The following is an 18,733-nucleotide window of genomic DNA, read 5'->3' as shown; positions in this document are numbered from 1 at the left end:
TCCCCTGATGGTTTGTCCCGTTTCTTATCTAGCCTAGGTTGGTGAATCGTCCCTTTGGATGTGTTTGCCTTTCTTCATTGACTGTTGGGGAGATGATGCCTGGTTTAAGGCAGACGTCTGAAGCTCGGTGAACCCGATCCCTTTCCAGTGATAACAAGTGCTTTGTGTGCGCAGCAGGGCAGTGCTGCCCTTCAGGTGACTGCAAGAGCCTCTGCTGGGACGGAAAGCAGGGCAGTGCAGGCCTGCTAGGATTACAAGATATGATTTCCCCTCAGGAAACCTTCAGCTCTGTCAAATCCTCTTGTCCAGGAGACGAGCTGTTTGGCATTCATCCATATCTGGTCCATAAGCTGCAAAGGTAAACCCCTTAAAATTGCTGTGCTGGGTTTCTCTGTGCTGGGATTTTCTTTCTCCTTCCACAGTGAACAAAAGGGAGTTTCCTTGCTCGGCAGTCTCGGAGGCAGGGGCATGTCGAGGTGGAGGTGCAGGCAGGTACTCGTGGGTATGCCCAGCTCTCACCACCGAGAATAAGCCTGAAATGATGCTGGAGCAAGGCCTGGCTTAAAGCTCTTGTTTTAAATTGGCTTGAATTGCACTTGTAAATAAGAATTAACTTAAAGCTGAGGCATGGCTGACAAGGGCGGGTCTGAAAGCCACGTGAAGTTTATTAAATTCAGTCTGTGTTGTTTTTTCTTTTTCATTTTAGGTATTGACTTCACGTTAACTTTGAGGAAATGATTAAATTAAGATTTACATGTTGGACTTGAGAAATTGAGAAAGGGATGGAATTTGTCAGATGATTATAACTGTTCTCTTTCCTGCATGTTTGTATGTTTGTAACTAATGAACGCTTAAGAGAGAAAGAACAATCTGTTAAAGATTCGGCATTCCACAGATCTCGTTCAAAGATGTTGTGAAAATCAAAAGGGCTGGAAAAACAGTGTAATGCTGGAGACTGTTAACACGTGGGAAGGCCCAGCCGCACGTGCAGAGAACACTGAAGACTTTGGGTTCCTGGCCTGAGTTAGCCCTCGAGCTGTTGCAGCTGCCCCAGCACTAGCAGGGGACGGAGTAGTGGAGCCGGGCCGATGTGATTAAAAACTCCGAGTGCCAGGGCTAGCGGGCCCTTTGCTGCTGTTGTGGTTTTGGTGGGATGGGGTGAGGACCTGCCTCCTTCCCTGCTGTCGTTCATTTAGCCTGGGAGAAGGTGCAGTGAGCAGGGAGATGTGTAGAGGAGGGCTGAGCCAGGGGTAGCACGAGAGGAGATTGGAGAGGACGGCGATGTTTTCTTGCCCAAGTGACCAATTTGTGCATAAAACTCTAGATCACGAGAAGGCAGGAAGCGTGTGTGGGAACATTTTGGTGGCTCGGAGAACAGGGATCTGCGGTTTTGCTAGTGAGCGGTGGTGAGCTGATTTTTAAGTTAAGGATGATATGGAAGATGTAGCCACTGCTAAGCACTGCGGTCAGCGGGGCTGTACTGGGCAGTGTATCGAATCATTTTAATTGACTTGCCAGTTTGGTTGGCTGCCTTCTGAGGCTGAAATTATTCCACCCTGTCCTGTTAGCTAAGCTGAGTGATTGTCAGCTCTATGGTCTTGTCATGCTAACGGTAAAATCTGGATTAGATTAATAATATAGACGACAATGAATTTAGAATCACAGAATCATGAGGGTTGGAAAAGCCCTCCGAGATCATCTGGTCTAGCCACCCCTCTACCACCAATGTCACCACTAAACCATTTCCCTCAGCACCAGGCCCAACCTTTCCTTGAATACCCCCAGGGACGGTGACTCCACCACCTCCCTGGGCAACCCGTCCCAACGCCTGACCACTCTTAGAAGAAATGTCTCCTCATTTCCAACCTGAATCTCCCCTGGCGCAACTCAAGGCCATTCCCTCTAGTCCTGTCACAGTTACCTGTGAGAAGAGGCCGACCCCCAGCTCCCCACAGCTTCCTTTCAGGCAGTTGCAGAGAGCAATAAGGTAAGAGGGAGAATAAGGTCTCCCCTGAGAGAGAGAGCTGAAGCCCCTCTGCATTTGTGTGTTCTGATGACTCCTGTGTCTCAGGTGCCCTGGGATGGCCGGGCAGGGCAGCAGCCGCCTGTTTTCCAGCATGCTGAGCAGCACTAGCATCCAGTGCAGTGCCTGGTCCTGCTCCTATGGGCTCTCAGGACGAGAGGGAATGCGCCAGCTTTTGAGATGTATCACCCCAGGCAGACGTGGATTAGCAGCTCCAAAGCATTTTATTTAACTGGAATGATTTCCAGAGACATGGGAAGATAGCGCTGACAGTTACGTAGCCTTCTGTTCTACTTCTTCATCTTCAAAATCTAGCTTTTTGCAGTCCGTGAAGATCGTGTGGACGAGAGGAGAACTCGGAGCATTTGTCTGGTGCCGACGGCCGGTATCTCCTGCTGAGGCTAGCGCAGCATAGCGTGTGGTAGTTGGAGTAGTCTGGAGTTGACAGAGGCAATATGAGGAATGCATTTCATATGGAAAAAGCAAAATAATGACCAGAGTATTCGGGTTACTAGGTCAAAAATTTTCATCTGGGCCAACAGGTTTGAGGACTCTCTAGAACCCAACTGGCAAGGCTGGGGAAAATTGTAACTCCCAAGGAATACTTTACAGGCCCAATCCTGCAAATCTTTCCTGCTTGAAACTCTAGTTGGCTTGTCAGATTAAACTTGAGATTGCTTCTTAACCTATTCCAGGGTGAAGACGCATGGCTCTTTCCCTCCGTAGGTTTCACAATTCCAAAGCAAATGTGAAACATAAGTCCTTTCCAATGGTTTAAATTATTTTCACACTTGATGCCAGAAAGTTGGGATAATGTCGGGTGGTGATGAAACTGACTTCTTCTTACATATTTTTGGCACCGACAGAAACTGTTGGCAGGGTGTCAGGAGCTCTGGTGTGGCTTTTAGTACCATGGCACCAGATTTACAACCCTTCGTCTAAATAATTAAAACCTATATTAAATAAGGGGGCCGGGGCTACCTCCCAGCTGGAAGATTGGAACAAGGAGGGGAAGTAGCGGAGAGCATCGTAAAGGAGGCTGGAAGAATAAGTCACAGGAGTTTTCGCTGTCTCTGAAACAACTCTGACAAAGCCCAACTTGTAGTGTAAGTGAAGAGGAATTCCCTTTGGAAACTCCAGCGCAGAGCGGGTCTTGTAAACCGGTGTGCATTCTGCAGGGGCAAGGAAAAAAGGTCTTCTTCTTCATAAATGGGAGCCCTTCTGGGACATTTTAGGTAATCGGACCTCAAAAGAGGTCTCTCTTGTCTCTTTTGAGACACAAGACTAATTGTTATCACCACGCTTTACAGCCCTGGCAAAGAGAAACACTGATTTCTTCAAGTGCACTCTGAAAAGCAGTGATCCTTTGCGAGAGATCCTGCTTTTCCCCTGAATGCTGTTCAGTTTGTACGGCTGTCAGAAGATGAGAGCTCTCATTTCTCTTAGCAGAAATTCCTCTTGCTGGAAATACTAGGCCAAAGGGATTTCCTGGGTGTACGTGAGGACTGAATTTGGCAGGGAGGTGTGGAAATGTACAATTTACAGTACGTATGTAATGTGTATTATAAATCATATTAGTACAGTCAGCTGTTGAACATATAGAATTTGCATGTACGTGCAGAGCATTTCTTTGGATGGCTGCCTGGCTGGCACAGAGCTCAGTGACGGCTGGGGGGGCGCCTAGTCTGCCTTTCTGTGTTTGGGATGGGTGTTGGAATCAGGCAACCCACAGGAGCCCTTTGTACGCCCCTTTACCTACCAGGTGTACCAAAGGCTCAGTCTGATGCCTCCTGGCAGGCCACGTGAAGCCCTCCCTTGCTAGCAGAAGTTGGATCAGACCTAGAGAGTTCTTCCAAGGGACTGCATTATGGAGAGCTGTATTTCAAGACTTTTCATTGCCATTACAAATCACGTTGGATCAGTACAATGAAAAGGAAGTAAAAAAAATCACCCTCATTGTACATATTCACGTTTCTCCAGTGTGCTATAAGCTCGGCGTTGATTACTAAACCTAGAAGCTTTGTTAAGTTTTAAGGTGATATCTTTGCTTTCGCTCTCTTCCTTTTATGCCAGAAAAGGAGTGGGAAAGGCATAAAAGACCCTTAAAAACTGCTGGTTGGAAGCAGAGGAGGGCTCTCCAGGGGCAGAAGCTGCCTTCCAAAGGTGTTCTTGCCAGCCCTGGTGTAAGGTCTGGACCTGGTGCAAGAAAGGCAGGGTTTTAATGCTCTGACCTGTAGCCTGTGGAGTCTACTGTTATGTAGACAAGGCCTTTGTCTTCCTTGTGTTACTTATTCCAGGAATGGCTGAAAAGTTTGTCACTGGGAAGGTACAACAGTCCATTCCCAGCCTGACCCCCGAAACCCAACCCATGGCTTGCAGGGAGAGCAGTAATTGTATGTGGCCCCTACTGCAGTCAGTAAAAGCAGCTTGGTCCCCATACCAAAAAATGTGGCTGCCCCTGCAAGTCATGCTTAGGACTTCACTTCAACACTTGGCCTTGTCTGCAGGAATGACGTGCGCAGCTGGTCTCCTGTTTGCAGGCAGCCTTGCTCTGCTGAGATACTACATGCCGTTTGACAACAATGCAATTCCAGCTGTCAGTTAGAAAGGTGGTTATGAAAGCATTTCTTTAATAGGGTTTGTTTGTTCTCATGTGAGCTGAGCATCTCGTAAGGCGTGCATATAGATGCCTCCAGATAGAGCGGTGTTCTAGCTGCGGGGAGAGGAAGAACTCAAAGGCAAGGTGTTGACAAGAACCCCTCCTCCTCTTGTTTTTTTGTTTTGTTTTTGGACACGTATAACGCTTGCATAATGATGTTTTCTAAATAGTGCTCTGTAAAATAAAATATATGTATATGAGAAGCAGATGAAGATCTCTGTACTATGCAGATTGAACATGACCGTAATCACTCCTCCTCACACTGTAGATAATGATTGCAGGGAAATGGTCTAGGATAAGACTGGGTTGATAAAAACAGTAAGGATACCAAACTGTCTGATACCCTTTTTTTCCTTTGTTTTTCTTTTGTGGACAGGTTGGCTATATTCAAATTGGATCAGAGCAAATGTTAATACAACCAGTGAACACATCAGAGACCTCATTTAGTGGAAAAGAACACTTCATCAGACATAGGCGCTCCACAAAACCAAGCCATCCCATGAAGTCGCACATTCCTGATGAGCACTGCAAGGTTGTAGCAGGTGAGCTTGAAGTGGCTCAAGAGAGCAGCCATGAGTATGCAGTTATAATTGTAACTGTGGTCCTGCCAGATATGTCTGTATTTTGTAATTCAAGTGTTTGGGCAGCTGGAGGTGGTGAAAAATGTCATGTGCTAATGAATTCTTCTGCTACTTCAGGCAGAAAAAGCCACATCACAAGGACAGAAATAGTTAGGACACATGCTGTAACCTTCAATTTGTGAGGAGATAAACTTTGACTTCTGCTGTAACCGTGCAATGTGACTGCTGATCAGGAAAGTATTCACGACATTCTTTAGCAAAGACCCAAGTTTTGAAACAGGTCAATTGCAAGAGGTGCTCCTGCCTCATTTGGAGCAAATGATTTTTATCCTTTCTGTAAATCCGTCTTGGTTGCATACAGAGGGTATTTATCAGGAACTCTGCCAAATCTCTTCTTCAGGTTTCTGTGTGCCTTTATATACTGTTTCTTTTATTCCCCTGTTGCCCTATTACCCACCAATATTTCAGGTTCTGTCTTGTACTGGATGGTCTGCATACCAAACAGAGGCAGCAGGTGAAGATGGCTACGCTGTCTTTTACATGGCTGTTAAAGGGACAAAATGGGAAGCAGGAATAGCAAATGTAAGGGGTACGGGACTGAGATTCCCAAGTATGGAACAGTAGTTGGGAACAGAGCGAGCAAGAACAACCCCTGTTGTTAGACATACAGGGAAATGGCAGCACAAAAGGCTTCTTTATTGGCAAAAGTGGTCAAAGCGGAGGTCTGAAGGAACTGCCTGGAATAGGTAGCTGTGAGCATAAGAAAGTTTGCATGTATGCCTGAAGTTTTTGTATTTAACCAGGCCTGTGTACCACCGTGACCTGTGCTTGCTCATTCACAAAGTTGCCTTTTAGCTGGCGTTGCTTGTCGGTAAGTCCTGTAGGCAGGGCCTTTATTTTCTCTTGTGTGGAGCTGAACTATTAGTAGATCAGCAGATATATCGTCATGGACTGAGGAACTAAAGCTCTCTTCTGCAAGCCAAGTGGTTGAATTTCTTCATGTTTGTTGGGCTAAGAACACATGTGCACATACACGCACGTACCTGCACACCATACTGCTGTAGCTCAGCTCAAGCCAAGGAGCTGGCTGGGTCAATTTAGTGAGTGTGGATCTGAGGCAGAGGGAAATTGATAGCCTGATGCAAAACTTACTTGAAGCTGTGGATCTAGCTCTGTGACTGTTTTTTTTTTTTTTTTTTTTTTTTTTTTCCTATTTGGTGATAATTGAGGGGCTAAACTAGGATGGAGTTGGGGACAGCATGTGCTTCTCTGGTTCTTGTGTGAGACCAAGATGGCTTTAGTCTGTCCCTCAGCAGTTAGGTGAGGAAAATCAGGAAACCTGGAATGGTGTGGTTTACAAGCACGCACGCACGAGTTTTCAAAAGCGCTGGGAACAGAATTTGGCTGCCGTGGGTGCTGGTTCTTTGCCTTGACCACGGGCCGGCTGTGCTAGAAGGGGAACAAAGCACCCGGCTGCGGCCCAGTGGGGAGTACTGCTTGCTTGTGCAAACAGCCACTGCTTCAAGTAGCTGTGTCATAAAATAATGAAATTGCTCATGGGCTTTGCCACTTAAAGGCAGACTCCTGAATGTTTTTCATTGTTGTGGGAAAGAAATGGAAGTCATGGCTGTTAATAGGCTTAGCACGTTAACGACCTAATTGACTCCTGTCTGGTTTGGATTAACTTTTGTGCACAAGGCATTTCGAAACAAACAAAAAAAATAATCCTCTCTGACACACAAAAGGTCTATTCCCAATGAAATTGTGTGGAAATGGTGGCCCAGGGGCTTACTTACAGCGTTTTTCCTGGAAAAAGGTGACTCTACTCAGCAACATCAGCAGAGTGAAGGACTGATCAGATTTGTACTAGAGAACCCTTCTCTCACTGGCTTGTAATTTCGCTCACCCAGGCTAAAACTTGTCAGAAAAGCATGGAGGTTGGAAATACTTAGGAAGTGGTCATGTCCTAGAAATTTCAGATGCACATCCTGTATTATCGAAGATCATAACGTCTATGCAAATACAATAGAAAAAAAAATCAAAACTTAAGTAGTTTAATGTCCTACAACAGCAGAAATGTTTAGAGCTGCAGGAGAGCTTTGTGGGAGCCAAATGTCTCTCGGAATAATCTGTATGGGAGGATTAATCTGGCTGCAGTCAGGAGTGGGAAAGCACTTAAGGTCTTACGTGAGTGGATCTTTGAGATCTGAAGCTGAAAGTGCCTATTAATGGGTTAAAAAAATCCCAGGTCTGTTGGTTCAGGACTGATATTTTAATTCCTTTGTTTAAATTCTGAAGTGCTTCAGTGGCAAAGGCCGGATCCAGTCATCACGGGCCAGGTGCTATTGTTAGTCATATGATACGTGTATCTGTAGGATTTTTATCACCTGTCATCCAGCAGGAGAAAGAGTTCAAGTCACAATACGCATTTCTGCTCAGGCACGAACATGAGCCCCTGTGAGGCAAACAGAAAACCCATTAAAAGGTTTCCAGGTGCATGTGCTGTGAGGGGGAAGGAAGGGAAGGTTGGGTTTCATTTGCTCTGAAGCACGGCGTCATTAAAAACATGGGAAATAGCTTCACACCAGTGATGTGAAACATTTCTTCGGTTCTCATCTCTAGAATCTGGGCTGAATCTGGGGTACGCATCTGTTAGCACACTGTTCTGATTTTAACGAACGAGCTTGGCAACGTTTCTGTCAAAGGTCTTGTACTAGGGGTCTTTCTGGAGAGAGTCACAGAGTTTTGTCTGTGGGCTTTAATACTTATAGATAAGAATTTCTCTACAGGTGAGCCAAGTGAGGAGAGAAAGAGGTCACTGTTGTAATGCATCATACATGATTGTTGCCGTGCCCTCAGGCTCGGCCTGGACTTCCCTGCATAAAGTTCTCAACTTATTCCTGGGGCCCAGAAGTAGCTGCAGGGCATTTTTAGCATCTGCCCTTCCTCCTAAACTCGGATGTCGTAGGAAGAGTTCTCGGCAGGGAAGAAATGGGCAGACCAGAGAGGACTAGTGGGGAACTGTACAGTCTTCTTCATTAACCCCCTAAAGCTTAGAGTTGGGACTAGAAAATACCTGAGACAGGGCTTTTTTCATTGCAGTAAATGGATATGGTTGTGGTAACTGTGATGGAACAAGGGTAGTTTAACATTTGCTGATATCTCAGGATCCCAGAATGGTTGAGGCTGGGAGGCACCTCAGGTCCATCTACTCCAAACCCCTGCAAGTTGCCCAGGACCACATCCAGGCAGCTTGTGAGGGAAACTCACAACCTCTCTGGGCATCCTCTTCCAATCTGGTCATGTATTTTGCACATTTCCTGTGCCATCAAAGTCTTAAGGATGGGAAAAGTTTTCTGTTATTTTCTTTTTTTCCTAACTTTTTTGCTGAGAGAAAATATCAGTGTTAAAGACGGAGTCAAACCATGTTATGAAAGCTTAGGATTCTCCTCTAACCATGTCATAAAATTTTCTGTTTCTTTGGGAAAAGTAAGTTCTGTTGTAACTTTTCCAGAGGTCTCTAGTGATGTATTAAAGTCCCCTTGCATAGAAGGGATTTGATATAAAATACAGCCCACAAGTATGAGAGTGAGCAGCTTGTCTTTGGAGGGAAGGTTGTTATTTCATGTTTATGATGTAGGCCTCATAAATTACTCTTAAATGCAAGCTTGCTTTAAACCCCCCTTTGTCATCTTGAATGAAACAGTTTTCACTTAATGCAAATGTGCTGCATGGAGAGAAGTAAGAGGGGAAAAAAACACAGGAGGGTCAACATTTTAATTCACAAAATAGCAATGCATGGCCTCTTTGTCTAGTTATTTTGCAACCTGTTTTAACAATTGATCAAAGCTTGTAATAATTTCAATAAGTGCTAGTATGCAGGTATCAAATGCAGGGAACGCTTTCCCTGAACAGGTATAAATCCTAAACACATGTTACTGCTATGTTGCGTTTCCCCATCTTTAATCGTTGTCTCTTAGATGTGTTTTCTCTGCAGGTTTGACTTGGCCTGGAACAGCAGTTGTTATGGCCAAAAAGCATGTGCACTAAAAATAGAGAGATGTAATGCAACCTGTATTAGTCCATATTAGGAAGCATCTGTTGGAGAATTAAAGCAAGGATTTCAGCATGGGCTATGCAGAAGATGTAATGTGATTAAGTGTTTGCAAGTATGGAAGTATTCCCTGTATCAGAAATCAGGTCTTTCAGCACTTTACCCATGGGAGTATGTTTTGTGTGGATAAATCCTGTGGTTTCTCCAGGTCCCTGGTCTTCCAAACAGAGAGTCTGGATTTTCCCTGCAAGCGTGTGATTGTTTCCTTATGGCTGACAAACAGCAGCCTTTTGGAGCAGCCTGCCATTCAGAAGTGTCCTTTTCTATCACATGTGGCAAGCAGTTTTATTGCTGGTTTGTTCTGGATGAAGCCCTCAGCTTGAGGGCAGCACGAATAATACAGAGCAGGAGGGACTTCAGTTTCTTCTTTCTCTACTGTCAAGGTGCAAAAAAGACATGCAAATATTTGTAGTTCATGGATTTCTTCCCCTTCCAGAGCAGCTGTAGACAGTAGAACTGTACTGCTCCTTCACTTGGTTCTTGATAAAAGTTAATGCTCGTTTCCGCTGGAACTTAATGAAATCTAAACTGCAGGTGCTAACGAGCTAGTGTCTGGTGTCCACTGTCCTTCTCTCGGGGTGTTTTATGGCTATTCCAGTGGTCATTCTGGCAAGGAAGGCAGACAGGTGGCTCCGGACAGACTAAGATACATTACTTACCTTTTAGCTGTCTTCATTTTTTCCATATTGTCATAAATCATAGCTCAGGGCTAGAGCCATGAGATGGGAATTGGGATTCTCCTGGTTTTGCTTCCTAGTGTTTGACTTGTGACCTTCAGCAGGTCACTTGGGATCTTCAATGTGAAAACTACTGTGCGTTGGGCTCCTACATGTTCGTGTGGCCAAGATGGGAACACTTTGTGGCAGGTTTTGTCCCTGTTCAAAAGCTCTGAGCTTCCTTTGAGGTAGTTAGTAATTATAAATCATCAGCCATACATGTCCCACACTGAGCATCCACGACTGAAGGCACTGAAAGTTTAAGGTTGCTTGGACCTCTAATTCTCAAACAGTTTCTTTACAGATTAGGCCTAGTAACAGAGCTGGCAGTGGTACTGTGAGGCTTTGGCTCTGAAAAGTTGCTCCATAAACTGTTGGCTTCTTTCTGTGATCTGCTCCCTGTGTAGTTTGACATACATGCATACATAAAGGATTAAAAATAACTATTATGCTGTTTTTTACTTCAGTTTGACCTGCAGAGCCAACACAGTTTCGGGAAATGAAGTGCATTCTTTATCAGCTTTTGCAAATCACCAGAAACAAATTGTCTAGCTTCCAAGAAGGTCTGTGCTACCTCTCTCAAGGTATAGGTGTAGTGGCGAGGCCAGACTGTAAGTGGGGAACTCCTGGTTTGGTAAGATCTCTGTGAGTTCTTCCAACCTCAGCAGAAGTGGTTGGAGTTGGCTGCCAAAGCTCAGGATGGGTTGGTATGGCTGGATGTTGTGAAAACATTCTTTGCAAACCAAGCACGTTCGCTAAAGACTCATTAAAACAAAATAAACCTGGAGGCCAACGATGCCATTTTTCACAGCGTAACTGCAGCCAAGTGTTTTGTAGTCTCAATAGCCCTGAGGTGGATTAGGATTGTGCTTTATGATTGGTCTCAGATCTGCTAAGTTTAAGTGATCAAAACGGAGGACTCTCGAGTTCAGTCTCACATACATCACTCCTTGTCACTTGGATCTTAATTATATTTGTGTTACAGGATCTTCCCCATAGCCCCAGGCAAGCTGGGACCTTTGTGTCAGTCATAAGCAAAGGAAATCAGTTCGGCTTCAGAGAATTTACAACTAGTAACAGAGCAGATCAGATAGGAAGAGAAACCAAGGCACAGAGGCTAAGTGACAGAGCAGGTATTTCCATCCCCACTTTAATGGTCTTACCATTAACCAATGCTCAGTGTGCCTGCTTTGTGTAACAGTAAATTGTCTTCTGTCTTAGTGAGCGAATCCTTGTGTCTAGTTGAGTGGAAAGCCTGCACTGAGGGTGTGCTTTTAAAAGGAGATGAGTGCATGTAGCTGAGGAGGTGGCAATCTCAGAAACCCTGCTGACACATTGATCCAGTGAGCTGGTGGAGGTCATAGCGCTTACCCTGTGCTGTCATACAGGGCTGTCATGGAAGACAAAGTCCTGACATTATATTGACGTCTGATGTGTCCAAGCCACAGCCTAACTTCAGTAACGGTCCTTGCAATACAGTCTCCCTGGTGTTTTGAGATGGAACAGAGTTCATGACTTCTGTCTCAGATTTTGTTTGTTGCCACAGCTAGCTGGGGTGAACCTGAAATCCCAAGTTTTTAACGGATATATAAAAGTCCGGTGCACAGGGACAATGTTGTGTTGTGCCCTGGCACTGGTGAAGGGGACTACATGCTCCTGTGGCTGGAAATAGATTGAGGCGTGCTGGCTGTGGCAGCAACTTCAGTAGTGTCTGTTCTTCTTCATTCCCTTCTTCAGGCCTTGCTTGTGTCTACTGCGAGGCAAATGCCACAAGAAAGGTGTCAAGGAAGCAACTGTGTGGAGCACGGCCCTTGCAGCTGAAGTGTGATTTCATTTTTTTTTCCCTTCAGGAGATCATTGTTTTGAAAAGAACCTCTCTGTTGTATGGATGAAAACAGCAGCTGCAAGATAACCAATGCACAGAGCCCACAGGAAGCAGTGGAGGGATGTTTCTGGTGGTGTTATGAGTTCTGAATTGACCCCCTCGTGGGCTGGGAAGCCCATGGCGATCTCGCAGCTCTGAGCTGACTCATGATCTGTGGTTGCTCCTTTAGCTCAGGCTGGGTTAGCACATATCTTCTGTTGGGCTGACTTCTCTAGCAAACGTTTTGCCATGCTGGAAGCCTTGGAGCTCTGATCCTCTTCAAATTTGTCTTGCTTCTAACTATGAGCAACTTGATTCCTAAGCTGAGCAAACCAGGGCGCTGAGTTCTACAGCTTTTGGGTATCCACTGGGGTGATGCTGTGCTGTTGGTCTTCTGAAGAAGCTGTTCTGTAAAGGGTTCAAAAGCAGTTCTGCTGTCAGATCCAAACGTGAGGAATAGCTTGATTTTTATCTTTAGCGTTTTTCTCTTGGTGTATCTTTGAATAATAAACATTGATGTCTGTATTTCAACCCTCCCATCCTGATCTTATTTCAAGCTAAGAAGGAAACCTGCTTGTAATCTCTTTAGATTTTGGTTTTGCTCTTCTCCTGGGATGTAATTACCACTGATAACTTCCGCTTCTTGTTTCACTTCCTTCTTTCTCGATTTTACACCTTTCCTTTTTGATTTTAAATGAAATCAAGTCATTGTGATACATCTGAAAGGTTATTTGAAATCAGCGCAGTGCCTGGATTGAACAGCAGTGTCCGAGAGGTGTACATGCAGTACGCTGATCTTTTAAACACAGAATTGATAGCTTTTTGAGAGGGGTTGGTACTCTACTAGTGGTACCAGAGGAACTTTGTGGTATCCTGTCCCTTTGATAATTCAGCCAACTCACTCTTCTTCTGACTGACTTACGGTCTCAAGCTAACCAGTAAGTCTATGCCTCAGCGAGAACTTGCTTTAATTTCTAGCCTTAGTTTGTGTACAGGGACTCCTTTCTCTTTCTCAGTCTTTCTGTTGCTTCATACAGGTGATGATTTTTGTTTTGACGTGAAACTAACAAAACACACCTAATGTGAGTACCAGACAAGGATTCTCTAGAAGCTCCTGAGGCTTAGGACAGCCAATGTGGCCAACTGGGACAAAGAGCTCTCTCCTTTTTATGTTGCTGAAGTAACAGCGTAAAGGAAGATGGAGCTAGCCCTCCAGGTGAGGACATAGAGATGTTACAAGGGTCATTGGTGGAGGGAGCTAGCAGAAGGCTGCCTGAGGAAGAGGTGGAAAGGATTGTTAAGGCAATAGAAAAGGGCTTCTAGGGAGAAATCTGGCCTCATGCAAAGAATTCTGCAGTTTCGCTTGTATTTGTGGCTGTTGTTGAACTGCATCCAGAAACTTTCTGTAGGTTTAACTGGAGTGAGGTAGCTAAAATTACAAAGGGGAAGATTAGGGAGAAATAAAGTTGAGGGCTAGGAATGAAGGCTGGTCTTCAGATGAATCTGGGAAATACTGTTGGAAGGGAGGTAGGAGGAGCAGGAAGGGACTCTGCAGTTACAGCGGGAATGTGCCAAGAGCCAGAGAGTGCTAGACAGGGCTTTCGGTGTGTAACAGGAAAAGGTCATTTGGGGTGGTTGCTTTGGAATTATACATCTGTTGGGTTTCCATAAAAAGCACTTGAACATAAGGAGTTTTCTATTGAGGCTTCAGAATAGCTCTGTTGTGCTATAAATATAATATTTTTGCCATTCTGAGGGAGATTTTGAAGACTGTTGGACTGCAGAAGGTGATATGATCATGTTGCTCTGCATGCAACTAGCCATGGAAAGGTAAGAGCCCGTAACGAAAGCCAGCTATTGAGCTTCTGCCATGTTAGGTGCCTTTTATGCTGAGGATCCAGTGGTGTACTGCTCTTCTCCCATCACCTAACAGCCCTGCATTCTGTGGGACTTTGGGCCAGATAGGCTGCGTAACGCACTGTCAAAGTGACTGGCAAAAGAGTAATGTCCCTTGGGCCTAGTCACCCGCAACATATACGTGCAGTGCTGTAGATTGCCTGTTTCAGCTCATATTTCACATGTATTTCTGACCTCTTAAGCGGGGAACACCTGACTCCTAAAATAGTGTGCAATTTGGTTATGTATGCTCCCCGCAATGTAAACTCCTCTGACAGCCTCCTGCCCATGTTTTATGGCCTCTCATGCCTTCACACTAACACTTAACATCTGCACCACAAAATTTGTAACATCAGTTTGTTCAAATAAAGAATCCACCAAGCATTTAATCCTTGTTTTAATGGCTGATGTTTATTTTAGTTTGGGGTTTCATGTACTCATGGAGGGTTTCTCTGCCCATAGTCCATAAATCATATAGGGTAGGAGTGAGACTTCTCTGTGCTGGTTTGTTTCTGATGTGAGGCTCTAGAGATCTTTATTTTTTATTTTTGATACCTCCATAAAGTTGAGTCACCTCAGGTATGAGTTGCAGATGCACTTAATGAGTTATTTTTAGTATTGGTTTGTGATCTTTTGCTCCTCTTCATGAATTGTCTCTGATACAGAATATGTATATTTCTTCTGTTTGTTGTTGTTCATCCATGCAAATGAGGAGTTTTGTGTTTTCTCCATGTGCCTGATTATGCTGGAAAATTGTTTGCATATGTGGGAGGCAGGAAGATGCGAATAGGGACTACTCTGAAAGTAGCCTTCTGCAAGTGCAAAAAGGACAAAAAGGCTGAAGAAAAGGTACCTAGAGAGGATCTGCAAATTTAAGAAGGGAAAAAAAAAAAAAGAAAACAAAGAGGGGACTTCCATTCAAGCAGTTTATGTTGCTCTGCCTTACCTCTTGAGTAGTGTATCGTCAGTGACCACCTCAGCTCTCCGTAGGCTCCCGTGGGACCATTACACATCACCTGTTTTAAGCACTTGGTAAGCTTGCAGTTGGAGAATGTTAGAAAGCAGATGAGGGTGAGAGCCCAGATTCTCAACGTTAGGTCACTTTGGCTGTGTTTCTAGGTGAGCCTGGGGGGTGGTAGTTTTCCACACACAACTTCTAGTCCCTGCCACCCAGTGGAAAGCAGCCAATCCACAAATTCAAATAAAACTCGTGGAGGGTTGGGGTCCAGAGGCTTTGTGTGAAGCAAGACTACCCAGAAATTTGACAGGGGTCCCTTTGCTGCTGCTCTCCAGAAATCACACCTTTTGGAGTTTTGTACAGCTGCCTCCTCCAAAGAGGTGCTGAGTGGAATGGGCAAGGCCTTGCCAATTCTTTCACCTGCCTCGGGAGAAGGGACCGCGCCGGGCAGTTGCGTGGCAAATGCAAGCTACAATCTATCCTAGTGGCTTCCTTTGACAAAAGTGGCTTCTCTTCCACCAAAAAGAGATTTTGGAAGTGGAAACCCTGAGGGCTCTGAATTTACTTTCTTCCGCTTAGGGATTTTTCACGGTTTATTCAATGCCAGGCCCAGACTTAGTTGAGTTGAGGCTTAGACCCCCGTAAGAGCAGTGTCTCTATAGGTAGGAGGTTGATACCAACTGAAAACCTTGAATTTATCAGAGGGTCACCAAAACAATAATTTGATGGGGAATTTCCGCTGCTTCCAAGAAGGTTTTGATTGCCAGCAGCAAGACCCAAAAGATCAATGTTCTCGCTGGAATAATCTTCTCTGACTTCTCTCCTGATGTTTAAATGATAACCTTGAAGGTCCTGCAGCTGAAGACGTGTGGCTTTGCAGAGCGAGTGAGGGGTGGGTGGCTGAATGGAACAAAATGAATAAAGAAACAAATACGAGAGCTATTTCACAGAAATTAGGTGAAATCATCTCCATTTCATAGTTGGCAAACCAAAGGTGTGCTCATCTGTCCTTTCTGCTGTAGTTGCTCCATTTTATCTTAATCCTTTTCTCAAGCACATAGAAACATGTGCATCCCCTGTTCTGAGGCAGATTGTCACGAGTGCGCCCTTTTCTGTAGCTGTCCTGCAGACCATGTGCAAAGAAGCCTTGAAACTTGGTCATTTTCTTCTTTGCTTATAGCATGTAGCTCCCATTATTTATGAGCACCCCAGGATTTTTATTTATTTTTTTTGCTTGTCAAGGGGTCCTGTCTGTCTTGTCAGACCCAGGGGGATATTTCCAAACCCTTTTTCAAAAGATTCAAATCAAATTTCATGGTTGTTTTCTTAGTTTAAAATATATACACAGTGTTGACAGTTAATGCCTTGGGCACAAAAGCATGTGCAGAGAGATACTGGAATGACTGCTAGACAACTGAGAACAGGGATGGGATGGATGTGTGCAAATGTGCACATCGACAAGACAGAAAATGGGATAAAAAGAAGACAGAGGCCTTTTCAGTTGGGCTTTGGGGGGCTTACAACTGATGAAGTTGGTCAGTGAATATAAGAAAGTTGGGGAAACTGGACCTGGACGTTGGTGCATTTACCAGCCTGGAACACAAGGGAATTTCAACTTGAAATATGTAAAGAGCTGATAAACAGAATGTGGGGGAAAAAATAAAATAAAAAGGGACCGACTGCTTTGGGAAACTAGCAGCATGTCTAGTGGGACATAAAAGTTACCTGTCTGATCATCCAGCATGTTCTATCCCGTGGCACTTCTCAGTTGACTGTTGTCTTTACACTCTACATTGTTTCAGGACCTGTTGTGTGTTCTACTTCCTTCCTCACTAAAAGGAATTGGCACTGATATCAGTGTCAATATCTTATCCATAGGATATCACAGGCTGAGCAGTAAGCAGATAGCTCAGCGAATCTTGGCAGTTTGTATCTTTCTGCAAAATACATTTGTCTTCATGACTTCATTTGCTTTTTTTTGCTTTTTTTTTTATTTTACAATTGAAAACATGAATACATTTCTTATGACTGAACTAAAGCGAGTAGATTCAATTTCAGATCTGAACTTAATTTCTCCTTTGTTCATGCCTCAGCTGCTTTGCACATCTGCCTGTGAGCTGTGAAACACGTTTCACCTTTCAGTTTAGAAGGGGACAAATTACTAATGCATTAGCTTCTCAGTTTGGAGGAAGCAAGGTTTAACTTCTGTGCTCTCATTTTTGTAGCTTACTACTGCTTACTACTGCTTTACTTTGCAGTCCGTAGCATGGGTCACTTTTCTAGGTTCCTATAACTTAAGACCATTAAGGATCAGCTAGTTTAGGGGTTCCCTGCTTTTGGTATACAACAGAGAGGCGTGCGAGCTCTCTGCACGTAGGTGGCCAGCGACTGCAGCTGCTGGTGTGTGTGCTCATGCCAATAGCAATAAATGAGCAAAGAAAGCTTGAGAAGGTCTTATCTAGCTTGACCTTCTGCACTTCTGGATTTAATCCAGAGACTTCTGCAGTTGGCCAGTAATGCATGTTCCAGAACAATCTGACTTAATTTAAAATTTTTAAGTGATTAAGACTCTATCTTTTTGGTATTTTGTGTTCTGCTAAATTGCTATAGTAGTGCTGGTAGCAAGTCAAAATGAAACTGATTGAAATACCGACTCTAGCAATATCTTGCAACTTCCTTGGCTAACAAGAACCTACAGCGTCTAGAGTGTGTTGCATCCCACAGCACAATCTCTTATCCTAAATTTTTTCCTGATTTTTTCCTGAATTGCAGCTTGTTCCATTGTAGTGGAATGTTGCTTTTCTCACAAGCAGGATTTCCGTTCCATGCTTGCAATGGAACCTCTTAAGTTGCTTCTTTTAATCATCAAAAAACATTTAATGAAATGTCGTTGCAATCTGAATTTGCACAAGCATATTTGCTGAAAAGAACATAAATGTTTTACTATGATCTGCCAGCTACAAGGTTCCCTAATGAATATTTTGACTTTTAGAAAAGAAGAGGCAAAAGAAGATGAAATCAACCAGTGACTGGAGGGAGAGAAGAAACGCTATTCGGCTTACCAACGAGTACACAGTAGAAACGCTGGTGGTGGCAGATGCTGATATGGTCCAATACCATGGTGCAGAGGCTGCCCAAAGATTTATTCTCACAGTTATGAATATGGTGAGTATTTACTTCACTCTCAAAAGAAGCAGCAGGAGTAAACAATTCATAGCCAGGGTAGATGAAAGCTGGCTGCCTTGACAGCTGAACTGGGTAACTGTTTTGGCCTTGAGGTATGAGGAAAGATTTTTTCTTGTGTAACACGCCTCTTCTCCCTCATCTATGTGATTCACTGTATTTGCCTAATACAGCCACAATTAAAAAAAAAAAAGAAAAAAAAAAAAGCTATTTTAAAACTAACTTTGCAATTTTTCAGTTGGGTAGCATTTCATAGTTGTTCAGGATTAGTGTTTTCTACCATGTTTTCTGTACTGCTACGGTTCACCTTGGAAGAGAGGTTCCAAGAGTGGATAAATGGTCTCATCAGACATAGTGTTACTTGTTTTCTTTTTTGTTTGTTTTGATTTCTTTTAAGAAGATATTTCCCTTTGGTCGTTGTCATAGGAGGCAGTTAAATTGTTTTTGACGACAACAGAGTTGTACTGAGTTACAGCAGAAAGCCTGCCTTTGTCAGTTAGAAACACTTTTTACCTCTGATTTGCACATAATGAAAATGGCTGCTTCCCTTGCTGTAGAAAGCACATAAAACTCATCACAAGCAGCTGATGGGAATTTCAGACGATCCTATTCTCTTTACCCCTAGACTTCTTGTGCTGTGTGGAGTGGTGCTGCTCATACCTGTGAATAGTCAGTGGAGTTGGGCTTTGGCAGCATTCTATAAATTCTGCAGGGAACCTGCCAGGAGTGCGGAGAGCCT

At 44.1% G+C, this 18,733-nt stretch overlaps 1 protein-coding gene across 2 annotated transcripts in view; it reads left to right on the top strand.

Moving 5' to 3' along the window:
* ADAMTS17 (ADAM metallopeptidase with thrombospondin type 1 motif 17) overlaps positions 1–18,733 on the top strand; it is a 173,879-nt gene that overhangs the window by 5,313 nt on the left and 149,833 nt on the right. For both annotated transcript variants that reach the window (XM_035335702.1, XM_035335701.1), the window contains exons 3-4: positions 5,059–5,224; positions 17,804–17,976. In XM_035335702.1, the coding sequence (XP_035191593.1) occupies positions 5,059–5,224; positions 17,804–17,976 (339 nt within the window). The remainder of the gene's footprint in view (positions 1–5,058; positions 5,225–17,803; positions 17,977–18,733) is intronic.

The sequence above is a fragment of the Oxyura jamaicensis genome, chromosome 10 (assembly GCF_011077185.1).
Source record: "Oxyura jamaicensis isolate SHBP4307 breed ruddy duck chromosome 10, BPBGC_Ojam_1.0, whole genome shotgun sequence".
NCBI lineage: Eukaryota > Metazoa > Chordata > Aves > Anseriformes > Anatidae > Oxyura > Oxyura jamaicensis.
Note: the sequence above shows the minus strand (reverse complement) of the source record. Positions and strands in the feature narration are given on the sequence as shown.